We start from the raw sequence: 13,772 nt of genomic DNA on the forward strand, positions 1-13,772 counted from the left end.
AGTAACTGCAGGTAAGTTGAGCATGGCAGAATTTCCAAAAGAAACACACAGGAAAAATATGACTGCACTTCAGCTATTTGGGACACTCCTAACTGAAAGCCCAAGTAGCTTCAGAACTACCTTTAGAATTCCTAAACTGGCAGGACAAATACAAAACCACAACACTCAATACTGCCAGTGAACAAGGCTTCATGTGCAAAGACACCTTCATCACAACCACTCAGACACACAAGCTGAGCACATACCCATTTACTTAGCCCTGCAAAGAAACCATTACAGTGAACGAGATACAAGCATCATAAATGTCGGAGCTCTTACACCATGTTTTTCACCAGCCTTTTCAATTATTGTATCCCTCTCCCCTCCCTTCAGGGCAGAAAAATAAATAAATAAAATTAAAAACTACAGTTTCTTAAAAAAAAAAAACCAAAACAAAACAGAAAACCAAAACAAAAAACCCCAAACTTGCCAGAGAGTTCAGACAGTACCAGCAATAAAGTTTTTGCATAGGTACAAAAAGAAGTATAGGAAAATCAATGGAACATCTGGCAAGCACAGCTGGATCCCTTTTCGATTTCTCTATTGATACTGCAGGGCTGGTGGAAAATGTACGTTCACAAGAGCTGGCTAACACAAACAGATCTTTGCCCACTGAAATGCTTTTGATCCAGACCACTACACAGAGGAAAGTGATAGCAAGAGGTTTTCAAAAAGCTCTGTGATTTATTTTTTTTTTTATATTAAAGCACAAACACAGACACCGAGCTTGTTCATAGCAGCTGCTGCTACTGCAGTTCGAGAGGTAAAATAACACACGCTCTCAGAGGCATACACACACAAATCTATATCACATCACATGCATAGGCTGCATACGTAGAAATATAGATACACATATAGAAAAGGAAAAGTTGGCAAAACGCCCTACCTGAGGATGGCTGTGTCCCCCTGCCTCACGGTGATGTTATCGGTACCTCGGGTAAAATCCACGCTGCGGACTGGCAGCCCTGTAGGGAGAAGGCAAAGCAATCTCAGTAGGACCAGCGGTAATTGTTTCCGATCAGGCTGAGCCCTTGCTACCATGGCTGGTCTCGTCGAGTTTCACTGCCTGTACTTGTCTCTCTCTCTCTGCGTGCGTTATATGGATAGGTAGATGTAGAAAGAAGAAACAATAATAATAATGTACAACTCTGCTTTGATCGATTGATTTTTCACAGTCCTTCTTAGCTGCCACTTTCTCTTGCTGGCTTCTTTTTCCCCCTTGTCTTTTTTTTAAACTCTTTCCAAAAAAAAAAAAAAAAATAAATCTTAGCACGAGCTTCAATTAAAAAAGAAAAAAAAAAAAAGAGAGGAAAAAAGTAAGGTAATAAAATAATTTTAAAAAACCCAAAAATTAAATCGACCCGTTTGGAGTGATGGAGTGATGGAGAGAGGTGGTGGGGGAAAAAAAAAGGAAAAGGAACAACACGAGTCCTGTGGCTGCGAGAGTGATGGTCCTGCTCCAGTGCGCGGCTGTGCAGCCTCCCAGCCCCGAGCTCCCTTCCTAACCCACTTTCCCAGGCGGAGCGAGAGAGGGAGGGAGAGAGAGAGGAGGGGAGGAGGAGGGAGGGAGCCTCACTCGTGAGACGGCAGCTCGGCACAGCGGCGGGGAGCGCGGGAGCCGAGCGCCGCTCCGATGCCGTTCCCGTCCCTCTCCCGGGGGCGCTGCCCGCCCGCAGCCCCCGGGCTGTGCGGGAGCCGCTCCGGCCACCCGGCGGGGCTGCGGGAGCCTGGAGGGGAGCCCCGAGGGAGAAGGGAGGCTGGGAGGCAGAGAGGGAAGGGGATGGGAGAGGAAGAGGGGGATGTAGGAAGGGGTATGGGGGAGAAGAGGGAGAAGAGGATAGAAGAGGGAGAATGGGATGGAAGAGGGAGAATAGGATGGAAGAGGGAGAATAGGATGGAAGAGGGGGATATAAGAAGGGGGATGGGGGAAAAGAGGGAGAAGGGGATGGAAAAGGGGGATGGGTAAAACAGGGAGAAGGGGATGGAAGAGGGAGATGGAGAAAGGAGCATGGGGGAAAAAGGGAGAAAGGGATTGAAGAGGGAGAGGGGGATGGAGAAAGGAGGATGAGGTAAAGGGGGAGAAAGGGATGAAATAAGAACAGGGGGATGGGGAAAAGGGAGAAGAGGATGGAAGAGGGAGATGGAGAAAGGAGCACAGGGGAAAGAGGGAGAAAGGGATTGAAGATGGAGAATGGGATGGAAGAGGGAGAGGCAAATGGAGAAAGGAGGATGGAAGAAAAGGAGAATGGGGTGGAAGAGGAAGCAGGGAATGGAGAAAGGAGGATGGGGAAAGAGGGAGAAAGGGATGGAAGAAGAACAGGGGGATGGAAGAGGGGAATGGAGAAAGGGGGATGAGGAAAGAGGGAGAAGGGGATGGGAGAAGAAGAGGGGGATGGAGAAAGAAGGATGAGGAAAAGTGGGAGAATGGGATGGAAGAGGGAGAAGGGGATGGAGAAAGGATGGGGGAAAGAAGGAGAATGGGATGGAGAAGGGAGAATGGGGTGGAAGAGGAAGAGGGGGATGGAGAAAGGAAGATGGGAAAAGAGGAAGAGAGGGATGGAAGAGGGAGAATGGGATGGAAGAGGAAGAGGGGGATGGAGAAGGGAGAATGGGGAAAGAGGGAGAAGGGGAGTGTGAGGGGGAACTGGAAGCAGAGGCAGATCTGGAAGCAGGGAGGAAAAGGCAGGAGCAGCCGGGAGAGGCAGAGCAGGAGGGAGGCACCAGGAGCGGGGCAGAGAGGATGGAGAAAGATACGGCCAATACTGACAAGAGAAAATACTGAGGAAGAGGGTGGGGGGAGGGCAAAGAAGCTGTGGCCGAAAGTGCAAACAACTTGGCTTTGCGGCCTGAAGCCACAAGCCAGCTGATTTACAGAGCAGCATCCTTGGCAACTACCTCTGCAGCCTCAAGCCGTGCTTTCTCCCCCCCCTCCCCGCTCCTCAGACTTTCCTCTCGCCACATAAACAGTTGCACATCCCTGCCTCCGCCTCCCTCCGACCTCTCTCCACTCAGCCTTCCCGCCCCCCACCTCCTTTCCCAGCCTTTGAGGGATGAACCGGAGACAATGCCGGTATTGAGCCGCCCTCAGCGTGAATACCCGGCCTGTCCTCCCCGCAGCTGAGCCCCGAGCCCGGCAGAAACCACCGGGAACGCTCCCACCGATTGCATACCGGCATCGGCACCTTCCAAAGGGAAGGGAGATTAAATTAAGGGAACTGGAGAAGCCGTATGTTTTGCTGCCGATGCCTGCCTGCCATCCCCGCAGAGCTCTGCTCTCCTCCGCTTGCAGGAGGGATGAGGAGAGATGCTCCCAGGGATGCTTTGCTAGTGGAACCCTCCTGGGAACGAAGCGTGGTGGGGCTGGGAGGGGGGAGCAAAGAGGGAAGAGGTGGCTTGGTAGGGGTGCAGAGAAAGTGGGTGCAAGAAAAGCTGAGGGGAGCTCTGCTGTGAGTCACTGTCCTGCGCTTCACAGAGTTGCTGCATGCGTATGTGGGAAGGGGAAAAACAGGGCTTTGTACACTCCCTGCTTCACCTTTTCTCCCAGAGCCTTCAAGGGATATAGTGGACCCAAACTGAAGAGACATAAGGAATGGCTCTGTGCCTTACAAATGGCCACATGGGATCAGATCAAAGGTCTGTCTAACCTGCATCCTGTCTCTGAGCACAGCCTAAAGCCAGTGCCTACGGCAGAGCACAAGCATGAGGCAAGTGGGCAATGGTACTGCCCCAGAGCACTTCTCTAATTTCTCATGATTTCTGGGCTAAGGCATGTCCTGAGCCAGTGACAGTGTCTTTGTAGTTAACGGCCCTTGATTGATTTTGTTCCTCCAGGAATGCGTTCAGTTGCTTTCTGAACCCCTAGAAAGTGGCCTCTACAGCCTTGGTATGGAAAGACCATGCTATATATGAATACTTAAACAATCCCTGCATGTGTTAAGAGCCCACAAATTAAGGGCTGAGGTCATGACACCATTGCTCCAGTGCCATGCATGCAGCGGCAAAAGAGATGACTGCTTTGTATTCAAGCCAAGAAGTGAGCCAATTCAGACATTTCCCCTGCAGTAGACTTGACACAGATGGCATCAGAGAAGGGGAGCAAGGAGAAGGAGTTAGGGTGTTAATCCACACACTGGATGTTCCCAAGCTACTGCAGAGAGATATTTAACCGGACAAGGGTATTGCTCTGAAGAAGATCATTCTGCTAACAGTCTAGCAGCCACAGGCAATGGACAGCATAAGAGACAGAGATGACAACAGGCTGCTGGCGTCCCAGGTGACAGGCATCACCCAGAGGAAACCTCTGCCCTCTTGGGACAGAGTTTGAGTACAGCTAAAAGACTCAGTCCCATATGAAGTTACCAGTGACAGAAAAGCACCCCTCTTGCAAGTTAGAGAATTTCATAGATACTTTTTACAAAGGTCTCCCATATATTTTTCATCTACATTTAATAGGAGCTATTGTACGTTAATTAAATGTCAGTGGAGTAAGGAAAACATATTTGTCAAAGATTAACTATTATGCAATGCAAGAAGCATCTGCCACCCAACTGCTAGAGCTCACTAAATATTTCCTTATCTCAGAGTATTTACTTAGGAGGCAATAACTATCCAGTTAAATCTAAATTTAATGCTTAGTTAAATATAGTTCATTGAAAGTGGCACCAATATTTTTTATACAGAGAACGACAGAAGGGGTTTCAGGGAGAGAAAAGGAAGGAATCTTGTTCCCAGGCTCTGGTAACATCCTGACTCGAGGTGGGACTGCATGTGGTCATGCCTCCCTACAGAGTGGGGCACATCACACCAGAATCAGAGGCCCCTCTCTACTGAAGTTGGAAGAACAGGTGAAGTCTTCATCTTCCTACGCATTTTTACAATCCTCATTAGAACCACTGTAGCATAACTATTTAATAATAATAATAATCATAATAAACAGAGAGACGACGAAGAAATTCCCTCGAGGGTCCCGTAAACCTTGGGAACAATAAACCAAAAATGAAACACAAAGCTGATAGGTCTTCTTTGCTTTTAGAAGCATACGGAAGGAAAAGGAAGGGGTTGCCTAGGTATAAAAGGCCAAACAAGCAGGAATCACACAAATCCTAGGAGAGTGCCTCATGAGTAAAATAAATAATGTTATTTTTGTATGCATTCCCAGAAGAAATAGCTCTCTGGACCCATCTCCCCGTGCTGGAAGCAGATAATGAAACAGCAGGTCTGCTTTCTAACTTTCCTACCTTATGAAAACTTGAGGAAAAATTTGTGTAAACAATCAGAGCATGGACATCACAAATCCATACTGCCATATTTTAATGCCATTTACCAATACCTCTGGTAGGTCCAGGACAGGCAGGGCCAGCTTGACTGACCAAATTTTGTCACTATGCAGTCCAGGAATGGATAGGGCAGCATAAGCCCAGCCCTACAGGTATCATAGAATCATAGAATCACCAGGCTGGAAAGGACCCACCGGATCATAGAGTCCAACCATTCCTAACACTCCCTAAACCATGCCCCTAAGCACTTCATCCACCCTCCTCCAGCACAAAACACTTATATCCTGTTCAAAGGCAACATGGCCTAGAGCAACACCCTTTGATGAGCACAGGCTGTACAGCACCACCAAAACCATGAGAGAAATGCTTGGATGACAGGTTTAGGAAAGTGTTTTTCTACGCTATAGGTGCATCATGGTTGTGTGGAAGTTAGAAGGCAGAGAGCAGCAGGAGCAGACACAGCCCAAGTAGCCTTACTCTCCCTGGCTTTGAGGGAAGAGTGCTGAAGACATCACAATCTAAGCTGCCCGAAGGACAGACCCTCTATGCTGACCCTGGATAGGCAGCCTCCACTGAGATATGCAGTGGTGAGATGCTCCGGGACTGGTACTTAGGGTCACCTCTGCCTGCCTGCGTGGCAGCTCAGTTTTACAGATACACATAGAATGACATTGTGAAAGCCTGAAGTACCATCTGTTTTTCATGGAGAGCCAATAGATGCTGAAAGCATGGACTCCGGCCACAGAAACGGATGGGGTTTTTTTTGCATTTGAGGTGGCTAAACGCGAAGAGCAATCCATGGAAACTTCACGCAATGCCAACTGCAACAGCCGTCTGTATGATGTGGATGGCTGCCCTCTAGGAGCTGAAGTGAGGCTCATCAGCTCACACCACAAACAGCCACAAAATGGCAACTGTTGTCACTTGACTTTCATTCACTGCCAACCACACCAAAACTGGTGACTTGTTCCCAGATATCGCAGGAATCAGGAAAAAACACTTCTTAAAAATACAAAAAGAGAACTGCTCAAATACCCTGTCATGACCAACACAATTATTTTAAAGAGACTGTGTAACTGTTCTGTCAGCAGAGTCCAAGCATCTAGGGACTTTATTCAAGGTACGTGCAATGATGAGTGAAAACGTATGATGTTTTGTGAGCTATAACGTGTTTAGTCAAGATACACTGCTGTACTCAGCAACAGAGACTGCTCAAAGCTTCTCAGCCATGCAGAGAAAACACAATTTTGCTGCATTGGCAATGGAGTTATGGAGGGGAATAGGGAAGAGCAAAAGAGGGGCATGGGGAGAGGAAGACTAAGGGACTGTGGCAGGGGAGTGGTGATCCCTCCTTCCCTTCTTCCTTCCTGTGCCTGCAGCTCCTACATGCACACATTTCTACTCTGCTGTGTAAGAGCAGCAATCCACACCAATTTATTAAGCAGCTACATTTCACTCTCCTTTGGCTCCCGGGATAGAGGGAGCCATAGGAGTAGAAGACAAGGAGGAGAAACAGGTCTAGAAGAGAGGTGGAAAAATCCTTTGAATGCAGCAGAGGCATCTACAGGTAGGAGATGTGCTTTAAATGGTAAATGCTCTTCCTCTCAAACTCCGTGAAAGAGAGTTTCCATGTGACATACTCTGTCCATTCCTTCAGCTACACCTGCCTAATAAAGTGGCCTCCATCGATACCAGGCCAGAGTCTGCTGGGAAGAGGAGTGAAGTAATTGCCATGAGACAACTAAAAAAGAAGACAGTCTGCTAATGACAGCATGCTGTCTACCAAACTTGATCCTGTGCTGACTGGAACATCAATGACACTTACTCATATCCCAAAGGCACTTACAGAGAACATGTTATGGGAAAAAATCTGCAGTTTGAGACAAATATATGTGTATGATGGCTCTAATACTAGAAGAAACCATTCCTGCATGGGCTTTATTTTAAGACAGACATGGGTTTATGAACATTTTGCAAGTCGATAAATTAAACTGGCTTTTGATGCTGCAGATCAGATCCAGCTTAGGCCAGAAACTCCCATTGAGATGCGTAATGAAATAAGACTAAGCTTCCTCTGAAGTAAGGACCTTGTTAGGTAGAAGCGTTTACTGCATTGAGAGCACTCAGTTGGGTCATAACTGTGGATGGTAACAGGCATGCACAAAACATCTTTCTAAGTGTGGTCACTGAGCTGTAATAGAACTTGGTCCTGTACAAGAACAATAGCTGATTTTCACCAATTTGTAAACTCATTACTATGCAATCTATCTAGTTTCACAATTGACCACCTTGGTGTGGACAATTTAGAGGCCAAGGGCCAGCTTACTGCTGTAAGCTGACATATCACCACCACTGTCAAAATAGGTATGCTGATTTCCACCAGCTAAACACAGGCCTTGAGTTTTGAAGTTCATCTACTTCTGTGCCATGTGGGTAAAAACCTGTGTTACCACCTTTGAATAAGAAAGCCTTGTTTGACTGGACTTGGTGTTCAGATTTCTCAGAAGGTTTCACCCTTAGTTAAAGACCAAATCTGAAGCTTGGGCTGGAGGAAAATATTAGCCTAAAGATGTTTTTTGTTTTTGTTTTGTTTTTTTTTAAGCAGGATATGACCAAGTGGGATTAAAGAATTAGCACTGTAGTTGGTTTGTGTCCATATTTACTGGTTGCTACCAACAGCAAGTGCTTGTAGAACTACAAAGTAATCGGCAACAGGCCCTTCTTCATTTGAGAGGAACAAGAAATAGAGCGTGCTTCCCTTTTATTTAAAACAAAAGTTGCCCTTCCAGCCTTAAAAATCCAATGGGCATAAAAGCAGTCAATAGTATCAAGAGCATGGTGCTGCCTTTTCCCTGGAAGATCACGTATCATTAGAGACTTCCTTACCACACCACAGAACTGGGGTCTACAGCTGCTGTTTTTCAGAGGGCGTCAAATCACTTTGAAACCACAGGAGGACACACTCCACAGTGACTGCTGCTGCATGGCTGGGAGCCAGGCTGCCTACAATCTCCCAGCTGAGTCAGCAGCCCCCGTGGAAAACTGCGTGACCTGTTCTCCCAAGGAAGGCCATCTCATGGCATCAGAAGCAGGGAAAGAGCTGATCCCAGTTCTGACGTTTCTCTTGGGTGACGAAGTATTATGTCGACCTGTATTTTCCAAATGTGGCTATGGGAGTTAGGCATACAAATCGAGACAAGCAGTCCATACCTCTCCACTGAGGACAGCCTCAAGATCTCTTTTTTTCTGTGTTTGGGAGTGAAATTGTTGCTTCACCAATATCAGATAATGATGAGTCAAGCAAAGCCAGGGTTCAGCCCTAAAGGTCTTTAAAATTACACTTCCCATAGGAAGGCAATTGCTCTATCTGCTTAGACTTACTATCCCCCAAATGCTTTTTCCCCAAAATATTCACAAAAATTTGAATACTTACAGCACTCAGAACAAGTAATTAGGATTGACTTCACAGAAGGAGGCTATAGTTAGTAGTTAACAGTCCCTCCCAACACACAAGCAGAGAGATGACCCAGAGGTTGGAATATTCTAGGAGGACTTGGGAGATATCCAATCCCAATTTCCTCAGTGAATTCGGGTAAATCACTTAATGAGGCAATCACAAAGGCGTAAAAAGCTAATCTCCCTAGATTCCCTCTGCCCTTAGAGAGATAATCTTCTCTTGAGGGCACTTCAGAGCAGATGCCTAATTTAACGGTTTAAAATTGTCCTGTCTCTCAGGGCATGTCAAAGTTTCCAGCTACATAGAGGAGATCCTAACATACCCTTAGGTTCCAGTCATATTCAAATGATGAAGCCACGAAGACTGCAAGGTGATCTGACACTGCAATACAGAAAGACCCTGCAAGTCACAATCTACAGAAAATGTCAGGCGTGATCTATTTCTAACATGCTCATTAGCAGGCCCCAAAATGACTGCTTGGCAGTTGCAAGGGATGTTAGGATTGCTGCAGACAGGAATCCTATACAAGAAAGAGGTGGTCAAACCTGTTCTGCTGAGCCCTGCTGTATATTCAATGACCTGTTCCGATGTGGAGTTTTCAACACAATGCTAATGGATGACAATAATCATTCTGACAGTGAGGATTTGGAAGAGAGCTCCAAAGTCATGCTGAAGCGATACATACTACACATTCATCATCACCAGCAAATTAATTTTATTGTGAAGAACAGAGTGTGTCAGGCTGTTGTGCTGTGCATTTTCTTGTCCATTACAGAAGCTCCCACATAGCTTTTATGAAACTTAAGCTGAGGCCTTCAGCAAGACAAGAAAGATTCCCAAGATTTGTTATGCTATCAGAAGACCAGGCATTGTCAGAAAGCCTCATGCACAACAAGCTGAGAGAGAAATTTGTATGCAGAAATTTGGATAAGACTGCCTTTGAAACTATGACCTGCCTGAATTCAAGCTTCTGAAAACACTTCCAATTATTTCACTGCACTCAGGTCTGAAAACAAGGAAAACTCATCTTTAACATGTCCAGATTTTCAAGATGACAAGCCAGGAGAACTGTCCCACAGACACAGGCTTAGCTAGTACCGTTCTTACAGACTACAGGTCAGGGAAGTGTCTGCATCAGAGTTTCGAGTTAGTGCCTGTCTACTCTTTTAACACATACTTTTTAACATTTCGGCTTATCTTTTTCCCCTTCCCATACATCCTTCTTTTCTTTTCTTCTTTCTTTCTTTCTTTCTTTCTTTCTTTCTTTCTTTCTTTCTTTCTTTCTTTCTTTCTTTCTTTCTTTCTTTCTTTCTTTCTTTCTTTCTTTCTTTCTTTCTTTCTTTCTTTCTTTCTTTCTTTCTTTCTTTCTTTCTTTCTTTCTTTCTCCAGTCTTATCACCCTTGTATTTTTAAGTTTTTGTCTCTTTCTTATGTTCTTCCCATGCCCCATTTCTGTCAGGCCCAGTCATATTCATGCATTTTAAAGCTAGGAGGGACTTCTCAGATCGTCCTGTCCAGCTGCCTACCGCAAGCCACAGAAACTCACTCACTACTTCTGGCAGGAAGCCACCCACAACCAATGGCTCAGCTGGAGCACCTTGTTAAAGAAAAGCCCTCAACTTTGGTTTGAGCAGCCCCAACTGCAGAGATCTACCCTATGTCAGTGGCTCAATGATTAATTACCACCCTAGGCTAAGAATTTTTCATGTTGTTTTAAGCACGAACATTACTTCTGTTATCATCCAGCCACTGAATTGAATCTTGCTTTTGTATGCTTAGATTAAATCATCATCTGTTGTTAGATACCATCTCCTTGAAAAATTATGTTTTATCTGTTTGAGTCGCACTTTGTACCACTTTTGTTTCTAGTCCAGCACTTTGCCGCAAATGCCCACCTAGTGCCAGAGAGTGAAATGGTGTTTTCAGGAGCCTCTAAGACAGCTTGGCAGATACTAGATTAATAGCACTGTCCTGGGGATGAGGCCAGATAGCACAGAAATAGGGCTGGGAGTTGTCTGAAGTCTAAACATGGGGAAGAGAGAAGTAGGAGTTGAGGGGGAAGTACAGAGAACGTGCCCACCAAGAGGTGCAGGAATAAGGAAGCTCCTCAGGGAAAGGAGAGATTGTGCTGCAGGTGATTCCAGGAGCCTGTTCTGTCAGACAGGACTGAGAAGCCTCCAGCACAGTCCTGTGCTCAGTTGCAGCAGCTGTGTAGTTGCATGGCCTGTGGACTTCATTGCTTGCAGCAGCAGCAGAACCCTGTCTCAGAATCACCCTGGTTCAGTTTCATCCCAGCCCATATTTAAATGAACTTGGGACAAGGTGAAAGAAACCTGAGTGTGGACATAAGTGCAAACTACTCAGATGAAGTAATATCTATCAGACAAAACAATAACTCCAGAAATAGAAATTCTTCTCTGAGCCTCTCCTTACAACACTGCTAACCCTAGGCTGGATCAGTGAGGCACACATCCTGAAACAGCTCTCCAAAGCAGATGCCTGGGCGACATTCATAAAAGCTTCCAGGGGAAAGTGAGAATAGTCAGGTGTTCTCCTTGGGGGTGTAGAATCTCTGTGGGAACTCGACCTATCAGAGTCAGGCTCTGGCCTTGAAGTGCTAGCAAATGCACCTCCACTACCGACAATTTACTCAGCTCCAGCAACCTGTTAGATCCAGGACCTTGTGGGGCTCTATGAAACAAAGAGCTGACAATCCAATGAAATGGAAACATTGCTTCCTGTGAAAGCCCTGGGAGTTTTTGTGTAGTCCTGGCCTCCAGCGACACTGCATTAACTTTCTAATTTATACAACACACCAGTATTTTTTGAATAATGTAATAAGCCTGCTAGCTTCTTCCAGCAGGCAAAGATCAGGGAGTGACAAAGAGCAGGCTGGTCAGAGCACTCTGGCAGCTAGCTGAACAAAGGCAGGGGATGTGAAAAAAATCACTACAGTTGGATCAGACCAGGAGCAGGATAACAAAAAAAGCCCAAAGAAAACCTTTGATAATAAGATGAAACTCTGAGTAGGGTATTTCCACACTTCATTACTTGCCCTCTACCATAGGAATGGACTGAAAGATGAACCCCAGATACCTGACTTAGAGGACTCGTGGGTAAGGCTACCTCAGCTATCCTCAGGAAGCATCTGTCACTGATTACTGATTACTTTTTTAGTCAAAGTTATTGTCCATGAGACCTTTTCACACTATTCTTTCTGTCTGCAAGGAATCATCCTGTGTTTGCCAGGCATAAGTGGGAATCCAGAGGCCAGGGCTGAATCTGTGAAACGGAGGAGTTTGAATCAATTCAGCATCTGCTTCTGAGCTTTTGGTAGGACAACCCCCTTCACATATAGTCACAAGAAAGAATAGTAAAAATGGTTTTATAGAGCCGCTTTTCGGCTGGTGAGTGTACAGCATGAAGCAGCCGGCAGGAAAGCTTTTTAAAGGCTTGGGATGATAAAATACTGCTGCCAAATGCAGAAAGCTACCTGCCCAAGTAAGCCTTTGCAACCTACTGATTTGATGAGGGTCTGAGGAAGGAGCTGCCTAAAACAAAGAATTTGCCCATTTGAGTTGTCTGTCAGTGTTTGAGATGTCAAAGGCAATCTTAGAGGTAAAGGCTCCTTGGAAAAATCATAGCTCTGATGTATTTCATAGAGCATTGCCACCAACTTCACAAGGGCTACGATTTCACCTCTTGAGTCTGCTTCTTGCTTTCATTCCCTATAAATTCCTCTTGGCTGGAGAATGAGTGCAACACAAAGAACAAAGCAAACATGGAAATTAAGGTATACCTTGAAATTCACATTTTTTAACTGAATTACAACAATTTTCCAGTAAGCTCATTGCTTATCAAAGTGAGGAACAAACAGTGAATCTGATTGGTTTCAGATAGACTCAGCACAAGCAAATTAAGTGCTAATTTCTCCTGCTCCCAGCTTTGTCAGGACACCCCTGCTCTGTCTATCAACATATCCTGGAATTCATGCCCACTCTACCCATCTGCTGATGTAGTTAAGCACTGAAAAGAAGCTGCTGCTATTGCCCATGAATTTTTAATATAGCAAGGAAAAGGCTGCAGGAAGAAGAATATTTGGTGGCATTTACTCCCTATGATCAAAGCCATTTCATGTCTCTTGTGTGATATTATTAGATCACAATATGAAGTGAAAGCAATGTTCAGACTAAGGTCCCTATTCAACAATTTCTGCTGAGGAGAATGCAAGAGCCAATGCCAGCAGGTGGCCCATATTCTTACAGCATCTCTCTACCCATGTGTGTCTGCAGGGAACTACATGACAGAAAGAGCCAAAAGCAAGTCAGCTACTAGTAGAAGTAGGGTGCAGCTAGCTCTAGGTTCCTGTTCCCAAACCCAGCAATTGTTTCTGTACTGACTGTGCACTTGAGACATACCAAGCAACGACATGAGAGATAGTAATACCAGAGAGAGAGCTAACATGCCTTGTCTCTGTCCTGTCACTACCTGGGCCAATCCTCCAGTGCCAAGAGGAAGAAGAAGACCTTACAGGAAGATCTGTTAAGCACTCAGTAAGGAGAAAAGGAATTTTTAGCTAACAGGAAAGAGGATAGTGGAGTTCAAAGAGATTTGGCTCTCTGGAAGTCTGGATGAATTCCATGCTTTTTCCTACCTTCCCTATACTAATGGCTGCAATGGAGTACATACACTACTGCAAGTTTGTGAAAAGATTCTTCCTCTGACTTTAGACAAACTGTCTGCACATGTCTAGCAAACACGGACACCTATAAATATATACCTGGGGAATATCTTCACCGGCTGAATGTGCTGTAATTACAGAATGCCCTATTGTATTGCTATCATTCGATCAACAATAAGATTTGGATACCGAGAGGCCAAACTGATCAAACTCCTAACCACAAATAATGTATCCCATGCAGATTACCCCCACTGTTGCTTGAGACCTTCTGAAACAAATTTATCCACTGTTGGTGTTTGATGAGTTCTTCATGAAAAGCC

At 45.4% G+C, this 13,772-nt stretch overlaps 1 protein-coding gene across 4 annotated transcripts in view; it reads right to left on the bottom strand.

The window, feature by feature from the left end:
* LSAMP (limbic system associated membrane protein) overlaps positions 1-13,772 on the bottom strand; it is a 1,021,094-nt gene that overhangs the window by 314,083 nt on the left and 693,239 nt on the right. For 2 of the 4 annotated variants that reach the window (XR_008451114.1, XM_009556979.2), the window contains exon 1: positions 926-1,505. Coding sequence is in view for 3 of the 4 variants with exons in the window: in XM_009556979.2 (XP_009555274.1) it covers positions 926-1,080 (155 nt within the window). In the remaining variant the exon portion in view is untranslated. Of the gene's footprint in view, positions 1-925; positions 1,506-13,772 lie in introns of those variants that run through there. The other 2 variants (XM_054073673.1, XM_009556980.2) reach the window with 2 other exon arrangements.

This window comes from Cuculus canorus, chromosome 1 (assembly GCF_017976375.1).
Source record: "Cuculus canorus isolate bCucCan1 chromosome 1, bCucCan1.pri, whole genome shotgun sequence".
Lineage (NCBI taxonomy): Eukaryota > Metazoa > Chordata > Aves > Cuculiformes > Cuculidae > Cuculus > Cuculus canorus.